The sequence below is a fragment of the Zootoca vivipara genome, chromosome 4 (assembly GCF_963506605.1).
Source record: "Zootoca vivipara chromosome 4, rZooViv1.1, whole genome shotgun sequence".
In the NCBI taxonomy this organism is placed as follows: Eukaryota; Metazoa; Chordata; class Lepidosauria; order Squamata; family Lacertidae; genus Zootoca; species Zootoca vivipara.
The window spans coordinates 59577378-59596991 of record NC_083279.1 but is presented as its reverse complement, the minus strand read 5'-3'; the positions used below and the strand labels follow the sequence as shown (position 1 = coordinate 59596991).

General features: G+C 39.5%; 1 protein-coding gene across 2 annotated transcripts in view; it reads left to right on the top strand.

Annotated features, from left to right (window-relative positions):
• GBE1 (1,4-alpha-glucan branching enzyme 1) overlaps positions 1–19614 on the top strand; it is a 160463-nt gene that overhangs the window by 135198 nt on the left and 5651 nt on the right. The window contains exons 15-16 of one of the 2 annotated variants that reach the window (XM_035114820.2): positions 10959–11076; positions 14178–14243. In XM_035114820.2, coding sequence (XP_034970711.2) covers positions 10959–11076; positions 14178–14243 — 184 coding nt within the window. The remainder of the gene's footprint in view (positions 1–10958; positions 11077–14177; positions 14244–19614) is intronic. The other variant, XM_035114821.2, reaches the window with a different exon arrangement.

Sequence of the window (19614 nt, the reverse complement as noted above, 5' to 3'; positions counted from 1 at the left end):
TTTATTTGTTACTGTGATAGCAACGTTGGAGCGCCTTACGTCGTTTCTCAGTATTTTCTTATCATTGTGAAATCATGCATAATTTTGTTGTCCTTGGCTCACTCTTTTAATGACAGCTTTGCCAATTACCTTGAAAATTAGTACCTTCCAGGATTTAGCAAATTTTAGCTTTTATGTTTGGTGGTTTTGTTGTTGTTGTTGTTGTTGTTGTTGTTGTTTTGCATTCAGTAACTTTGTATGCATTGCCAAAGTTTATTTGGTAAATAGGCTTATTTCTTGCTCTGCCTCATCACATTGGTAGCAAGTCAAGTTTCCAACATGGACAAAGGGCCACAGCAGGTATTTTATAATGCCCATCCATAACTTCTCTTCTCTGTGTGTGTTGTGTGAAGGCTTTGACTTTAAATGAATACTGGTTCCTGAGATGATAACAGCTTCCAGCATGTCTCTTTAAGCCTCTCTCTGTGTTTGCTTTTCTTGGCAGCAGGACCCAATCTCCAAAGCATCCTTCTTTTCTCATTTTCTTCCATCAGTTTATAGCTCAGCTGTTCGTAGAATCTGCATGAGATTTCCCCACATGCACACCACTTTCCTCTCATCCTTGCAGTCCACCTTTGTCAAACCTATACCTTGTGTGCCCATAAGACCTCTTCCTCTTGCATCAGTCTGTTTATTAAGCATATTTTTCTAAACCCACTGTTGTCCTTCCTTTAGCTGCACTATTCCTTGCCTCTTTGCTCCTCTAACTCTAGGCCAGTGGTGGCCAAACTTGGCCCTCTAGATGTTTTGGGACTACAATCCCCATCATCCCTGACCACTGGTTCTGTTAGCTAGGAATCTTGGGAGTTGTAGTCTCAAAACATCTGGAGGGCCGAGTTTTGCCACCACTGCTCTAAGCGATCCTATGCAAATGCCAGCCCCTGGCTGCCCTGTTTCTTCCCATAATGGAGGTTGTTGTCCTTGGAGAGGCAAACTATGTAGAATGTTTATGAATTATTCCATGACATCATTTCCATGTGGTGGTGTTTAGTAGAAGGGCTTGCAGATGAAAGCTAAATTTTAGCCTACTTTATATATGTGTATGGAAAGAGAACCCAAATATTTCTGCATTATTTGTATTTTAGTATGCATTTAAACTCTCAGCATATGAGATTGATGAAGACCAATAGAATCCAGTGTGAATTACTTTTCACCTTGAATTATGCTAGACCACTATATAGTGTACAGCAGGCATCCCCAAACTGTGGCCCTCTAGGTGTTTTGGGACTACATCTCCCATGATCCCTAGCTAAGAGGACCAATTGTCAGGGATGATGGGAATTGTAGTCCAAAACATCTGGAGGGCCAAAGTTTGGGGATGCCTGGTGTACAGTTTTTGAGTCAAATTCCCTAGCTCCTATTTTCCTGTTGTGAATTGCAAGTGAAAGGTCTCAGTGGTTTTCAATGAGTTTGGTCCATTGCCATAGCTGCCAAGTACCCCGTTTTGCCCGGGAAACCCCCGTATTTTCTTACCGTTTCCCGCTGGTCTCCCGAGTGGATTTATCTCCCGTAAAGCAGCTCCTGCCGGCGGCCATGTTTCTGGTGCCGCTTTGCCAATTCCAAAATGGGCGCGGCACCAGAAGTCGCTTCTACATATGTCCGGAAGTGCGTAGAAGTGACTTCTGGCGCCACGGCCATTTTGGAAATGGGCAGAGTGACGCCAGAATTCGCTTCTACTCATGTCCGGAAGTCGAGTAAAAGCGACTTCCGCTGCCGTGCCGCTGCTGCTGGTCCCAGATTTTTCAATCTGGAACTTGGTAGCTATGTCCATTGCTAGTTTCTCCAGGGCATCAATGCAGTCCCAACACTGTGAACTGAACATAAGCGTAGTCAAAGCAAAATTGAATTCTTATTCAAGCAAATGATATTGGAAAATTAGTTTGAGAGATGCACCCAGTGGTAGCATTTGCCACTGTTTCTTGTGTGCTCTCTACATTTATTTTGACTCAGTGGAAATCAGATTAGGATTTAATGAAGTGAAAATACATCAGGCATTCTCAACACAAATAATTGCTTACATAAAATTCAACATGACTTTTTAATATTAAGAGAGGGGGAAAATAAATCTAATGGAGAAACCAATGCACAAGATATCTTTTATTTTTATTTATTTATTTGTACTCCATCCTTCCTCCTGTAGCAGCCCAGGGCACTGTACGACGTAGTAGTCAAAAATAGAATGTTTTTTCTAGCCTATTAAAATAAAAGTCATTTTAAAAATAGTAGAAAATAATATCAGCTAAAAACAATTTACTCAGTAGGACAGACATTGACTATACTAGGCCATCAAACCCGAATCGCCTATCTCCACATGTCTAGACAAACAGGTGCATATTTAATTTAAATTGAAATGTTGATGGGGATAGTGGGACAAATGCAACTCTATGGGGAAAGACGTTCCACAGAGAAGACTGTATCTTGTATTACTTACAAATGGGCTAAACCCATTTCAACAGGAAACACACACATGGGAACACACGTGCGTTAAAGTACTACAGTATGCATAATCTGAACTTTGTTGCCATTTTTGCCACACTACTTCCCTGCAGGGTTTTGCCTCTAATAGTGTGAAACTTCAAGCACAATTCTGACTCTGAGTGTGACATTCACTCTCACAGTTACCTGTGTCTTCATTTAACCAGCTTCTACCACAGGGAAGTTATGGCAGAAAGCACCTGTCCTGTGTCTCAGAGCTTCTGTCCTGACTTCACAAATGCACCCATATATGAGCATTTCATATCGCTGTAATACTGTGTCGCCTACAGTGCAAGAGAACTTTATACAGTATATGAGAAATGCATTCAAAGCAACATCTAGAGTGCCTAGACAGGTATTGATCAAGCCATGGTGCCATTGGACGTGAAACATTAGGGAGAAACTCATCCACACAGTCATGCTTTTAAGAATAGCTAGCACTGTCAGCTTACACTGAGAAGGTCTCTCATTCCTGCTTTTTTCTGACCCAGGCTGTGAATTTCATCCAAGTAGTTGAAGCTTTCAGTCCTGTCTTGGAAATGTATGTTCAACCCTCTGGCGAGAAATGATGACGTTTGAGATACTATGGACTTAAAAAGGTTATGGATAGAAAATTTACCAGAACTTTAAAATTTGGTATACACAAAAATGAAGGAATTGCAGAAATAATGTGAAGGGCTTTTGCTGTCCTTTCTCGTTTGCTTACTAAATGACCCTTAGTGGCTGTTTAATTTGCATTCCTAGATGATTAACTAACTTTTCATATATGCTTTTTGCCTTAAACCGTGCTGTGCATAAGTCTTTTTCACTTTGCTTTCTTCTCACTACTCAGGCTTTCAGAGAGGGACAGTCCTCCTGGCCCGTTCTTCATTAATTGCCTGCTGTTTAACGTATTATAATTTTTTAAGTGTGTGTGTGCGTGTGTGTTAATCCTAAAAAGCTGAGGGCACTCTGGAAGAGAAGAGGATTTGGATCTTTTTACAGGGGAAGAGTCTTGTTGCACATGTCAAGGTACATGCAGTGTTGGATTTCACCCATGATATTTTTATGTGTTGCTGACATGTAGTGCTAATTTACTCGGTTTAGGTCCGCATTTTGTTTTTAGCCTTCTCTGAGATCAGCATGGTGAAGGGTGGGTTTATAAATCCACAAACCCACACGCCTCTAACATTTCCCACCAGAGGGTTCAGAACATTTCCAGTTTCCCATACATGCAAGAGATGTTGCCCCATGTTGTAATTTTAATTTTATTTGTGCTTTCTGGTCCGAAGAGCTGTTCCAGCAAGCAGAATATAGTCTCATCACCAATTCAGATGTGTGAACTTCCAATTTCCTTCTTCCAGCTTATTTTATTTTTTAAAGAATGGGTTGTTCCTTTACCTCCAGTGTGCATGATAATGTCACTGCAGTGCATGAAACATATGTTGATGCTTTAAAAAAAAAAGTTTTGCAAAGGGTCAAAGAGAAAGAGTTACCTCAGCTGCAAGCTTTCTAGTTTTGCATACTACCTGAAGCATCAAACAATTTAATAACTAGGGTGAAGGCATACTAATGCAGATTCATAGTAGGGATGGAGCAGTATGTCACTGGATAGCAAAGTAAATAATGTTAAATATGGCCTGAGATCTCAGGAAGATTAGCATTAAAATTCAGGTAGCTGTACTTCTTGAAGATGTAAATTTAAGCTCCCTGACATTTGCAACCTGCACCTAGAGCTTCTAATGAGCAAATAAGGTCACTTGAATGAGTCACTGGAGTGTGATTGCCCAAGGCAAAAATGTTGCTTTGTAGCTGCTTGGTTTGGTCGATGCTTTGAAGTGCAGTTATGTAACTGTCCCTGGTTATTAGAATTCAAGCTTTATAGAAAATGAAGACAAAGAATTTAATTTAGGATCAGCCAAATGCCAAGCTCCATCAAGGTGCTTCATCTGTTAAGGTTAATATCAGTGAATGAGAATACTTTTCACCTACTATTGAAATGTTGTCTGGGCGGGGACGGCTTTAGAATGAAATTCAGATTTCATGTAACATAGTAGTCGAGCGGCATGCTTTTTACTAGTTTGTTGTGGCATCTGCACAGTCCCAGGTCTAGAACTGCACATGTGTAAGGTGAGATATTGGAATATTCTGGAAAGCTTCAGAGGACACCTTGTAGAGCGACAACTCCTGGTAAGCAAAACTTTAATTTTTTTAAAAAAAGCAGAGTGAATAAATTCAGTATTTGCTGATGCATTTAAGTTGTTTTCACAACATTTTGTGGTACAGAGAGCTTAGATAAATGGGAAAAGTTCCAGTCTCCTGGGAAAAGTTGGCCAGGCTTCATTAGTTGTGAGGTTGCAATTAAATACTTTCTTTAAAAAATAGTTTTATTGTGAAAAAAGATCTGTTCTACAGACTCCATGTTGTTGTTGTTTAGTCGTTTAGTTGTGTCCGACTCTTCATGACCCATGGACCATAGCACGCCAGGCACTCCTGTCTTCCACTGCCTCCCGCAGTTTGGTCAAACTCATGTTCGTAGCTTCGAGAACACTGTCCAACCATCTCGTCCTCTGTCGTCCCCTTCTCCTAGTGCCCTCAATCTTTCCCAACATCAGGGTCTTTTCCAAGGATTCTTCTCTTCTCATGAGGTGCCCAAAGTATTGGAGCCTCAGCTTCACGAACTGTCCTTCCAGTGAGCACTCAGGGCTTATTTCCTTAAGAATGGATAGGTTTGATCTTCTTGCAGTCCATGGGACTTTCAAGAGGCTGAACCCAACTGAAGGTGCCTAGGATTGAACCTGACCTCTAGGATTGAACCTGGGACATCTTGCCTGCAGAGTATGTGCTATGCTGCTGTGCTCCACCCCTTTCTCAGAGCTACAGTCATTTCCGAGACTATTACAGCTGTTGAAACTTGTCATTAAAATATTTTCCTAGAGGTCTGTTTTATCTGTGACAGACCAGAACCGTTTCTTTTCTAAGATTCATGACGAATGTCTACAGAAATGAAATCAGAAAGGAAGGAAGCTAATAGTTCCCCCATTAATACTTTGATCAATGCTGGCATGCCACATTATTCAGCAATTGGGCATAAATTCTCATCAGCCTTCTCTAAACAAAAGGTCTTAATTATGCCGTATCATAATCTTCATAAATGACAATTATCGTTTATGCTACGGGTGAAATACTAATTTTCTGCTTTATATGTGGTTTGAATTTACCTAATGATGCTTTATGCGTCATTAAGCCGGCATAAGATATATTTTTTTGAAAAATAATGCTTTGCTTTAAGAATTAGTTTGGAAACATCAAAAGCATAATAATTAAGTGCGACATATAATAGATAATCACAAGATTCCCATTTTAAGCTCACTCCATGCATGGGTTCATTGGGTTTGTTCGTTTGTTATATATAACAAACAGTAAAGATAATGCATTTTGTTTTGTTTTCAGGTGGGTTCTCTTTTGTCTCTCTTCTGTACTTGAGCTAGAGTAGAAGATGAAAATAATGGTATTATACAAGATGCAATGGAAGTACTTCTTAGACCTCATTTGAAGTATGAATGACAGAAATAATTATAAAGGAAACCTGTCCAGGTCTGAGGAACCTGAATGAATTAGTCTTATTGGTTATTGAAAAAATTTCTGTGTGGTATGCATAATCTCACTGCCTATGAAGAAACTCCAGTGGAATAGTTGACACGTTCCATCTAAGGTTGGTGTCTGCAACTGCGAGCCCTCAGGCTGAATGAAGTTGTATGCAGTTGCATTACATCTTCCTCTTGTTTATACTACTGGAGGGTGATTGAAGGGAGGACAGGCAGAGACTTGGGAGTATGTGGTCATATTATGCTCAGCCTGCATTAATAGTTTCCTGTGGTAGCTGCAATGGTAGGGCTGCCTATACAATGTGCAGGAAGTGTTACGTGGCTTCCACATAATCGTATTGGCCTGAATATAAGCCTCACTTTTTTTTCCAAATTTCGACTGTGAAAAGTTAAAGTGCGGCTTAAATTCACAACCTTACAAAATTTGGCATTTACGATATTGCTGCTGAAACAGACATACAGTAAAACAGGAACAGGTGTGAGTGCCTGCAGAATTTTAAGGGAGCGGCTTATATTTGGGTATTGTCTTTTTTTTTCTCCCTCCCCCCTTGAATTTTAAAGGTGCAGCTTATATTCTGATGCGGCTTATATTCAGGCCAATATGGTATATCAACTCCATATCATGTGACGCTGCCATGGACACACGTGCGATGCAGAAACCTTTTCATTGATTTTTAGGCAGGAAATAGGGAAATTTGCTCAGTTCCCCCACCAGACTTTTAGATATTTTCAAATGCTAAAGGAATTGAACCCACAATGAACTTATTTTGGACAGTTTGGGTCTCTTTGTATGAAAACTGTTTTTCCGTTCCTTTCTCCATTTGTGAAAAATTTTCTTAACATGTTTATGAGTAATTTTATTACAGCAAATTGAGAGAGATATAGAGTGGAGCAAGAGGAAAATATCATTAGGTAAATATACTTCCATAGCCTTGCTTAGGGAGATGTGACCATATATATTATTCTTAAAATTAACAAAGCTATAAACATTTTCATTTGCTGGTAAATAAATTTAAAGCAGCCTTTAAAGATGTCAGAGCTTTCGGAAACAATGATGAATTATAAAATGTAACATATACTGTAGAAATGCCGGCGGGAAACATTATGCTCACATTCATAAACTACAGTGACACAGTAGAAGCATTTGCTGGTGCTGAGTTTTAAAAGGCACCAGAGAGACTATCTGAAGTTGTTCTTTATAGGTCTCTGTGTGGTCTGTGGCAATAAAACAAGGAGCCATTTAGGCATATTTATAAAATAGAGTGTGCCAGTGTTTTAGGTTTTCCGGCTTTCAGAGCTTGGCATTATATGAAAGGCAATAGAGCTAGCAGTTAAAAACTGAGGAAAAAACTACAGCCTAAAACTAGGTATGACCTATATTAATATTAACTCTTTTAGAATTTTAGATAGTCCAATATCTCCAGTATCCCCACAGATGCTCTGATGTACACACTGGAGCTGGAGTTACCTATTCACTTTGGTATCAGGGAGTGCGCTCCAAAAATAATTTTAAAAATGTACTGGGAAGCCCCAGGACTGGAGTCTTGGACAGTTTGGGTGGTTGTATGTTCTGTTGCTTCTTTCAAACAGACAAAAGTGCTGTGGGATTTTGAAAGCCAACTGGCTTATTGTGACATGAGTTTCTATAGGCAAAAGCCTGCTTCATCACATGGTGAAACTGGTGCAGGTTTGTGTTTTATATATGCATATATTGGTTGAAGTACAATGGAAGGAAAAGCAAGTTAACAAGGTGAAAACTAAAGATAACAGGAATGCAAAAAGCATATCTCAATCCTTTGGCTGTGCAATATGAATATATTATCTAAACATCTCTGTTTGCTGGAGCATCAAAGCATGAATACTAACAACGGTTGCTGGAAAACAAAGATGGGAGACGTACTTTTTCATAGCGAGAGACCCAACAAGAATTCATATTTAAACCTTAGGAAATGGTGTCAAACAGCATAATGATCAGCCCTGATGGTTGTTATATATGCTGTTGCTACATCAGTTGGAGTCATGACTGGGGTGGTGCAGTTTGGTTTGTCATTGCTGGAAAAGTAGGGAAGAAGTTGAAAGTCATTTAATTCTGCACGTGTGGCTTTTTTTTTACTCTTGTGTTCTAGCAGAAAGCATGTTGGCACTCATGGCCATGGTATGGGAAGTTAAGTATGCCCATGTGGTGATGAGAGCTTGCTTGAGCAACATGGAAATGTAGAGTGACGATACCACGCAGCATTTTCTCCTAGGCAGCTGTGCCAGGTGTAACTGTCAACGATCAACACCGAGTACAAAGATTTAGCTGGGAAGCAGGCTTTGGTTATTGAAGTCATAAAGCTGCTGCTTCGAGAGCAAAAAGTAGACTATGAACCATCTGTGGCGTTTCCCCCAATGTGGTTGTAATTGTGTGGAGGAGGAGAGCAGAGACCTGACTTCTTCCTGCAATATTCTGAAGGGGGAAGCTAGGCTCAGTGGCCCTGCTGGTCACACGTTGGGGCAGCGGATGCCTGTACAGCAGAGCCTGCTGTATGTGTATAATATCTCCACATGATCTTGGTTCCATATTATGAAGAGAGCCCACACTCATACAACAAGCTTCCTTCTACAGGCCTTTTACCCAGTGGTACCATTTTTTTCTGCAGGATTGCAGTACAGGCGGAGTGGAGGGCAAACCCTTCCATCTGAAATGTTGCAATGATAGAAATCATTCACACACACATATATTTTAACGGCAGCAAAAACAGTTTTGTCTCCGAAATAGATGCTGCCTAGCACCAACATAAAAGGAAAGGATTATATGCGGTAAATAGCTTCAAAGGTCAAGTTAACAGATTTTGCTCATTTACATGAAGACAGACAAAAGAAGCAAACATTTGAGCAACTGTGGGGGCCTTTTATTTATTATATGAAACAACAATCTAATACAGATATTAATTACAGAGCATTTGCTATGCTAGAATCCTCTTGTTGCTAAGATATCAGATGAAGCATCTTGCGTATATTCATCTTTATTAATAAAATGTAAATGTCAAATTATTATTTTCTTTTATTGATTAATCCTGCCTTCCCCTCCAAAAAGCTCAGGGTGGTCAACTACAAAAAAGCAACACAAAATATAAATAAAAATGTCAAATATTCCCACAGCTAAAAAAGTTCAATGTTTTCATAGTGAGCTAGCACCTTTTGCTAATAATATATTATTCATCAATATTTATAATGTGTTTGTTATGTTTTACATATGTTGTGTATATTTGTAATAAAAATGTTCAAAAAGGGAAGAAAATCGTTCCCTCTCCCTCTTCACGCAACTATAAGGCTTGGGGCAGGACTCCCACTGGTTCAGAGGTAAGGAAGAGTCTACAGGCAGCCCAGGCTGGTAATTCCCCCAAAATAAAATCACACTAGTGGATTTTAAAAATAGGACAGAAGTACTATCAATAGAACTATATAGCCTAAACTCTCATGATTCATCACAACTTGGAACTGTCTTAACTTAAAATCTCTTCTTTGTTTTGAACAAAGTGCTAGATAATAAACCATTTTTATGGAATGTCAATAACATAAATAATATAAATGTTATAACCCCCCCACCCCCCAAAAAAACCTAAACAGTTATCATGTGGCATCATTCAGAAACAAATTGGATTAGTACTGGAAATGAAGACATTTGAGGTGAGCCACATTCTTATGACAAATCATGGAATTATGCAACCCTATGGCAATAAATTTATTTGTTTTCTCAACAACCAGACTTCCAATTTTATCATCTTTATGCAGTATTTCAGACTTCCTTCCTGATGATTGGATGCATAAATAAAAACCATTGTAACTTGTTGCTAAAGCCCAATTCAGCTGAGAGAGTTGTGTCAAAAGATATAAATGATACCAATTCCGTTAGCATCGCAATCCTCAGACTTGATCAAAAGGCTGAACAAACAATGAAGCCTTAGAGCACTTTGAGCCATCAAAAGAACAAGCATGGCTTCATTCTGCTCTAATCCTATTTGTGGAGGCTCCATCAGAAAGTCTTTTCCCCAGCTCAAAATTAAGGTTGTGGAACATTGTTCCAAACATGTTACTCTTCACTCTTAGGTTTTGTTTTGTTTTCTTTTGCCAGTAAAACTTTTTGAGAGCAAAGCCAGTTCTTGAGATAGTTTTAAATTGCCATTACTTCATTGGCCTGGTTTCCCTGATAGAAAGTCGAATGGTGGTTTGGGACAAAGCTTCTTTTTGGGAGCCCACACATTGGCCTGGTCTGGATAAGCCTTGGTTTGGTTTACTGTGTCATGCAAACTAGGTCTTTGACTTTTCCATTGAGAATTTGTTTTCCCTGTTGTTGTTGTTGTTACATGCAAAGCGTGATATCCAAATAAGTCATACTTAGCAGTGCATTTATTTTCAATGGGTCTACTCTGATAATACCTTAATGTTGGGTCCCACCCACCCACAGTGAATGATTATTAGTTATTAGTGCTGCTCTGTCACAAAAGAGGGTGAATTTGAAACTTTTCTGTGAATCCGGGTGAGGAAGAACCACCATTTTCAATTTCATTGTTACAAAATAACAGTGCTTGCAAGATTATATTCTTACTAAACGTTTAGTAAAATAGATGACTAGTAAATCTAAGGGATACATTTGCTGCTACAGTTGATAGTATTCTGTTACATGTAGTTGGGGAATAGACTGCACTTTTCTTTTAAAGTAATGTTCTGAGTAGTGTGGCAAACACAGTTGGGATCTTTAGGTGTTATATTACATGAAAAATTCATTTTGGTTGTTTTAAGTTGCTTTGATTCCATTTATTATGAAATGTTTTCAGTTTATACCGAGTGTAAATTCCTTAACCGTTACCTTAAGTATAAAATTGCACTGGATTCTGATGCTCCGGAGTATGCAGGACATAGCAGACTGGACCATAATACAGAATTCTTCTCACAGGAGTATGGACATAACTGTCTGCCTAATTCTCTTTTGGTAAGTACATTTTTTCTACTTCACTTCTGCAAAGGTATGTCTGCAGTGATAGTTAACATTTTAAATTCCCCATTAAAACCTGCATTATGCCTTTTGTTTCTGAAATATGACTACTGAAGTTTGCATGAAAATCTTAAGATTAAACTAAAGGTCATCAGTGAATGTGGTGTGACTTGGGCCAACTAATAGTTGGACAATAATGTTCCTCAATATGCTATCAAGTATAACTGAACAAGATACAACAATTATCTGAAATAACTAAGCATGAAACCATTTTAGTGTGCATTTTCTTTCTCATGCTGTTTAATTCTGAATTGTCGCATTTTCATGTCTCAGTAACTTGCATGTTTTTCTATTTCCTTTTACATATAAACTTTGAATTTTGCTTTGTGTGTGTTTGAGTCTGGCTGCATGAACTGGCCTCAACATCCTAATTTTTCCAGTAGTGGCTTAGGGAACCTGCCTTATGAGGAACAGCTTAGGGAGCTGGGTATGTTTAGCCTGGAGAAGAGAAGGTTAAGAGGTGATATGATAGCCATGTTCAAATATATAAAAGGATGTCATATAGAGGAGGGAGAAAGGTTGTTTTCTGCTGCTCCAGAGAAGCGGACACGGAGCAATGGATTCAAACTACAAGAAAGAAGATTCCACCTAAACATTAGGAAGAACTTCCTGACAGTAAGAGCTGTTCGACAGTAGAATTTGCTGCCAAGAAGTGTGGTGGAGTCTACTTCTTTGGAGGTCTTTAAGCAGAGGCTTGACAGCCATCTGTCAAGAATGCTTTGATGGTGTTTCCTGCTTGGCAGGGGGTTGGACTGGATGGCCCTCGTGGTCTCTTCCAACTCTATGATTCTATGATTCTAAACAAGGAGTAACAAATTACTAGTTTGACAATTCTTCAAAGTTCTGTAGATACATATGCTTTTTTCTTAGGGTTCCGTGAATTATTTTCCCTTTCAGGTATACTTAGCAATGACTAAACCATACCTCTCTTTTTTTCTTGGTGACCTAAAAACATGATAGTATGTGGGGAGAATATTTTTGCTCCTTTGATTCATTGGCTTACACACAATGTTAGTCCTACTTAGAGGAGACCTAATAGACAGCTGATTTAGGTCCATTAAATTCAGGACATCTACTCTGAGTTGGATACAACCCATTGTTTCAGTTCTATTTTACATTTATAATCATATCCCATTACCCTGATACACTTTATTTCATACAAATTATCAGCTCACTATATTGGCTATACTTTAATACTGTAATCCAAAGAGGTATGTGAATAGTCTCTGTACATGCTTGCATTTTTTTGTAGATCATTCTTTTGAGTTCTTCCAGTACACTTGGATTTATCTCTGAATTTACTTATGCATTTACATTATATATGGGCTCTTTACTATCTTCACTTTTCTTAGCAACTTACTGAAGAAAATGGTTACATCACTATAAATTTGAAGCCCTTCTCACAAATATTAGTACAGTGGGTGCATCCATTCCAGTCTTGTAGGCCTTACAGGATAAGATAACTAGGATGCCTTACAGGATACCTGTAACTAGGATAAGATAGTTGACCACATTCCTGGCTCATAGTTCAGTTTGGGTATGCACCAACCAGAAAACTTGGTTTGGACCTTAGTTTGGTGCTTCAGAAATGGCCCGATTCAGAGGCTGCCCATTTTTGGAATAAAGAAATTGTCATGCCTTTCTATACACTACTATCAAATGGGTAGGATTTTGGGGGGGGGGGCGGGGTTCAAGGAGGAGGTTTGACAGACATTGATGAAATTTGAAAGCATGACTTTGCCAAGCCAAGCAAACACTGAACGTGTGCAGATTCTTGTTTTGCATTTAAAGCTATATTAGAACTTTTCAGAGAAATTGCATTTGATTCATATTGAATCTAACCATTTCAACATAGGCAAATTTGTATTCTGAACCTTTGTGGCATCACTAATTAGTGTCCCCCAGCCCCATTCTGTATGGACTAGAGGTGTAACTCTGCCAATATCAAGTTGTTTATCCTACAATTACCATACCATGTTAAACATTCTAACGTTTGTTAATAAAATCCCTAAATTGTTTCTAACTTAATTTCTCTTTGAGGAAATAGGAAGCTTTGGTTACCTAACTTCTGTACCACTTTAAACCTTTAAAACATTGTGAATTGTTAGTTTACCATTTCTGGAAGAAATGTATATTTATTCTGCTGCTACATTTTGCATTCAGTGGAAAATTAAGTATCTATTGTTAGGAACGCTTACTCTCGAGTAGAACCCTGGCAGAGACACAAGCCTGACTGGCATGTTCCCTCCCTCCTGGTCGATCATTCGAGAGCTTCAAAAGCTTTCTTCAGCCCAAACATCACAGTGACTGATGATCCGCAGAGTTGGCACACTTGCGTAACAGACCTCAGCAACTCAGCATTTGGCTAATCTATTTTATTTACATATAAACACACACATAGCACTGCAACATGGCTCCCTCTCTCTCTAGCATCAGGCAGCAAAGAGAAAGAACAAAGGACAATAGTCCCACTTCAGGAAACACAGTAACACAAACATCCTCTTTCTGTCACGTCCGACTCTGTGGGATGAAAACATCCACCACCATGTGATAGACAACTATCCCATGAATGCAAACACGGGGAATGAATCTTCAACATCTATTTCATACACACAACAGAAGCCAAAGCAACAAAATATTATGTTTTGGTCAAAAATCAAATTTATCCCAAGAAACAACACAATAATACCATTATCCCATTTCCCCTTCCACTATTCTAGCAGTAAACATTAACACAGCTAATATTGTAAGATAATAATTGTGTGTCTTATTAACCATACCTTACTTGCAAGTTGGCATGAATATTGGCGATGCATAGTAGAAAATAATCATTCCCAGGGGCTAAAACTATGGTAAAGAAGGATCTTGGCAAGTGCATGTGAAATAAAGCATGTAGGGTGGGCAGGGAGATAGAAGGCAAGCAATGAATGAACTAATATAGTTTTGAAGTAGCTGCAGGTTGTGGCATGGCAAGTGCACTACTATGTTAGTTACAAAGCCCAAAAGTGTGGGTCACACTTCTCCTTTATATCCTTCAGCAACCCAATTCACTGAGTGCCAGTGATCACCAGCCCCGAGGACGACAGCACACATACTACCTGGAGGTAAAGTTGCAGATAAAAGTGTGCCAGCCAAAACTGTAGCACTTCCCCCCCCCCTCCGAAGGGCAGGATCCTCTTCTTCAGTGCCTGAGCCAATTTAATTTTAATCCCCATCCCACCACCATAGGACCATAGATCAATTGTAGAGCATCTGCTTTGCATGCAAAAGAAGAAGAAGAAGAAGAAGAAGAAGAAGAAGAAGAAGAAGAAGAAGAAGAAGAAGAAGAAGAAGAAGAAGAAGAGGAGGAGTAGTTTGGATTTGATATCCCTTTATCACTATCTGAAGGAGTCAGCTTTATCACTACCTGAAGGAGTCAGGTTTGGTCCCTGGTGTCTCCAGGTCATGCTGGGGAAAGCCCTATCTGTCTGAAATCCTGGAAGGCCACAGATAATCATGGTAGACAATACTGAGCCAGAGGGACCAGTGGTCTGACAGAGCATCTGGGAGTTTCTTATTTTTCCAGCTCAGCAGGCCATGTATTGTGCATCTGAACTTATAGAAACAAATGTTATTTCTGTAGTGGTTTGCTAAAAATAACACTTTTGTTCCATGTCTGTGAGCTGAAGGAGCCCTGATCAGCTGACAAGCAGATCTCAAAATTCTGTTCATTTCTCTCCCCACCCCCAGCCTTATCACTATCACCCAGCTCATATTATTCAGAGCAATTCCATCCAGCAGAAATGGCGTGAGGACCCTTGTTGTGTAAGCAGAGCTCTACACACCACTTTCTGGAATCTGCCCATTCACAAATCAGCAGCAACTAAAAAGGAGAAATGTGGATCACACAGTTCTTTAGAGAATCCAGGAACCAACTACTATATCTTAAGCCATGTTTGCATATTACTCATGTACTGGGTGTCACTGTGATTACTTTGGAGCAAGGACAGTTCCTCAAACACTCCTGTTCACATGTAGGGGTGCCATGTAATTGGACATTGAGTTATGCGGGTGTCCCAGTTGCACAGAGCTCCTACATGTGAATAGAAGCACACTTCCGCTTTAGACAACTTTGGCAACAGACAGTTGTTTGAGGAAGGTAATGTGATGTCAGAGACAGGACTAAAAGTACAGTCCCACTATCTACAGATGAGTAATATCTACAGCAATATCTACAGATGAGTAATGCATGAATGGGGGAAAGAGTCATTTCCATTCTCATAAAATCGAAGTTGAAGAGAGCAGGGGAGCTTGCTTGATTCTGGTTCCTGTCCAAAAGTGGGCCTTCATTTCCTGGAACTACCTGCCATATCCAGACTACCAGTGGAGAGGACATGCATAGCAGAAAGATTCAAGCAGAGCAAACAGCTCCTATGTTGACACATGCAGGTGATCTAAAATATGTGTTTCATTGGAAACTCCCATGGTGTATAATCAGCAATGGTGGGCATTCTGCTGCAAATCCCAAACATGCCAATGTCTCATCATGAGCAAGAACCTCAGGGCATGGTCTGAAAGCAGATGATGCAGCCATATTGGGCTATAAATATATGAAATAAATAAAAACCAAGATATTGACTCCACCCTAAATAAAATTATATTGTATATAATTCCAGCAGTAACTATGTTCTGTCTCGAGTTGAGGGTAGTACCTGTAGCCCCAAGGAGATGAAAGAACAGTACAGAACCAAACTTGCGTAATTCTGTTAGAAGTGATTTTATAATGGCTATGCACTTTAGCTAAGGCTGCAAAGATCCATACACTTGAAGCACTTAGGTGTTTCCATGCACCAGAACAAAACCAACATCAACAAGCCCACATAAAATGCCAAGTGTATCTGTGATCCAAATAGCATCTGTGGTGGGATAAGGCTACTTTAAATCTGTCTGAGGGGAAAGAAAGGGGGAAAGCGGGAGGAGAATTTCCTGTGAAAAATACGTGAGAAAAAGCAAGTGATAAATTGAAGTTGTAAGGTTCATTACACCGAGAAGTTGCTTACTGCAGTTACGGTAATGGCATATGGGCAGACACACAGTTGGTTATACAGGAACAGTTTTTAAAGCTATTAACAGTTTTAAAATCCAACAAGGCTAGCTGGGATTCAGATACATGTTAATTATCCAAATGCCTCATTTCTCCACTCATCACTAATCCAAATAATATTTTCCTTGCTATTTTTGCTGCCTTCCTGACTTATCTCTTTCAAGGTCGCTCATCATTACTTCGGTACTTATAACCAAATGGTACTCATTTGCTAACTGTTTTTAATTATGTAAGGGGTAACCTTTTCGATAAACGTGTTTTTATTTGCCAATTCCTTAACTCAAGGTAAACCCTACTTTTTTTTCTTTTTTGTTACCTGCGATATAAATGGAGGGTGGTGCTGTAGGTGGTTTATTGTGTACTTCTACATAAGAACATAAGGCGAGATGGCTGGATGAGGCCAATGGCCCATCTAGTCCAACATCCTGTTCTCACAGTGGCTGACTAGATGCCTGTAGGAAACCTGCAAGCTGGACATGAGCACAACAGCACTTTGTCTATCCTGCTAATACCTTTTGTGGAGCCCTGTGCTCATTCGGAGGTATCACGTTCCACGAACTATGTTAACAAATTGGAAAAAATACAGAGAGCTGCAGATACAATGTCAAGTTTTGTTCAATTGCCATTATTTTTCCTTTATTATATAATAATGCACATGTTTCTTGTAGTCCAGTGAGTTGGCTCCAAAGACGGTTCCTTTCCTCTTACGGAAGGAGTCTTATTCTGATGTAAGAAGTATGTATTTGAATCCAGCGAGGAGCTTTATAAATAATAAGTCAGGAAGTGTGGGAGGGACTGGTCTTTAATAGGTATTGAAAGTATATGGCACAGTTCTACCGCTGAAGTTGAACAGCTCAACAGTGCAATCCTCTAAACGTCTACTCAGAATTAAGTCCTCTAGGTAAGTGCTTGTAATCCTAGGCAAGTAAGCCACAAGGATAGGAGATACCTTGTGACATTTATGTAAGCCATTCTTGACTCTTTTTTTGGAAAAAGACAGGTACAACAAAGTAGCAAATATCCACTTTTCAGGGGTGAGAAGTATATGCTGACCATTTTGTATTTACATATTTTCCATGGATTCATGGCGTGCATTCATTAGTTGATCGTTTCTGTGTACTATTCTATGGCAGCCTCTCATTTTGCTGTATTTTTATTTTCACCTGTGTTTTTTTCACCTGTTCTAATGCACGAATTAATGTGGTCATTTATTTACATTAGCTCAGGTACTTTTCAGAACAAATGCTTGCTGTTTTGTACATTTCATTGCACACCCAATGGAATGTTCATGCCGTTAGTTTGATGTGGCAGGCCACACTTTGAATGAGTGGCTAAGTGGAGGAGCTGTGTTTTTCACTAATTTCTTTGTCTTCCTGGAGGATGGCATGTTGAATCTATCAGAACGGTCTGCTCCCAGAGGCTAATGGAATCTGATAAGATACTTGAGTGCCCTTAGGGAGTTTCCACTTTGCACAGCTGTCCTGCCAGAGCTGTAATCTCTCTCTGGAATGCTGAGATGACTCAGGCACTTGACACGATCATAACTAAGTGCCCTCACCCAGAGCGCAGATCCAGTTAGCTCCCTGTTTTATCAGGCATCTGGGGGGAATGGAGCAGGATGGGAGATGAACAGCGATGGTAGTGAAGAAACTTATCCATCAGCCATGGAGTGTTATCCAGTCAGTCACAAATGGTGCCTTCTTGAGTAAGGTATTCCTGGGAGTGTTTTCTGTAAAGTTCCTTTCGGGTAAGATGTTATCTATACCTGTTTCAATCCAGTTTTAGGCCTGGTTTTGGCACAGAAGCTGCCTTTCCGCCTTAATGAAAGACAGGTGGAATATAACCCTGATAGTTATCTTGGACCTTTCAGTGGCCTTCAGCCATGGCTTCTTTTTTTAGTTTTGTGAACATGGCATTTGAGGCACAGTGGTAAGGTAATTCCACTCCTGCCCGAAGTGTCATTTCCATAAGGTGTTATTGAGAGACAACAGCACAATCCCTGCAGTCTTGCAAGTGTCCACCTAGTGCCCTGTACTTTTCAACGTCTACATGAACCAACTGAAAGAGGGATTTGGCGTAAATTGCCACCAATATGCTATTACCCATGTGTTATAGGTGAGACAGTGGATATTCTGAATTGATACTTGGAGTTGGCAATGGTTTGGGTAAAAGCCAACAAAAAGCTCACTTTTGACAGTGCAAGGGTTCTGTGGATGATGGTTCTTCTTTTGGGGGAGAAAGTTTTCAACCTTTGTTATATTTTATTGTCTTTGTGTGTGCTGGAAACTGACAAGGAGTCAACAATGAAGGATGCTACATCAGTCTTCTGAATAGAATATTTTCCACCCTAGGAATAAAAGAGAATCGAATGTCTTGGGCAGATATTATGTCCAGATACTGTCAGAAGCATAAGTGTTGTTTAAAAAAAAGGGGCCAGGTTAGAACAATTGAAGCTAATTGAAATGTAGGACCCTTAACAGGCATCTTGTCTAAATATCCTTTCTCACAGACCTCTTTACAGGTATACTGAGCCCATTTGGTACAGCAACTAAAATGCTAGTTTGAGGTTAACAATTCTGATTCTGCTCCTTCCCAGTTAATTTGAGTGGTGTTGGGCAAGTCATTAAGTCTTATCTAACGTACCTCACCATACAAGTTCTTTGTTTGACCGAAATCAAATGGCTATAAAGAAATACAGTATACAAATGTTGTTTTTTTAAAAAAATAACCAGTAGGAAAATTATGAAAATGCATGTTTCTTGTGTGTGAATTCATCCCTCGTGACAGTAGTACATACATTTTCCCCCTTTGTGTGATAACTGTTCAGGAAAATTGTCATGTGAAAGTGATTTAAAAAGCCCAACTAATTCATGGTATGCAAGTCTTCAGCAGCACTTCTTAATATAAGCGACTAAGCTGTGTAATCCCTTAATGGAAGAAAGAGAGTTTGTCCTTGGAGACTAATATTTCCAGAGAATCAATATTTGGGATTCAAAGATCTGGTTCGTAATAGAGCATTGAGAAAATTATCAAGTCGCTGTGAGGAGTCCTTTGGATCCAACCCATTACTTTTCTGACAAGGATTTATATATTGACTTTGGAGGATGTGATATAGGCTTTTTTTCTTTTTTTTAAGTTTGCCTTTTTAAATGACATTTGCATAGACCAGGGGTTTGTAACTAGAAGATACACTGTTTTAAAACAGGGAACAGATTGGGAAAGCTGATCTGCCAAATATGTTTTGGTATCATTGTTGCATCCTCAGAGCTGTGCTTCCTCCCCTGTTTGTTTGTTTGTCTGCTTTTTGCCCCTAAAGATCCTCAGTGGAAAGGGGGACGATAGGGGGAAATGGAGAGGAAGAGAGAGAAAAGACAGAAAGTGCAAGAACCAAA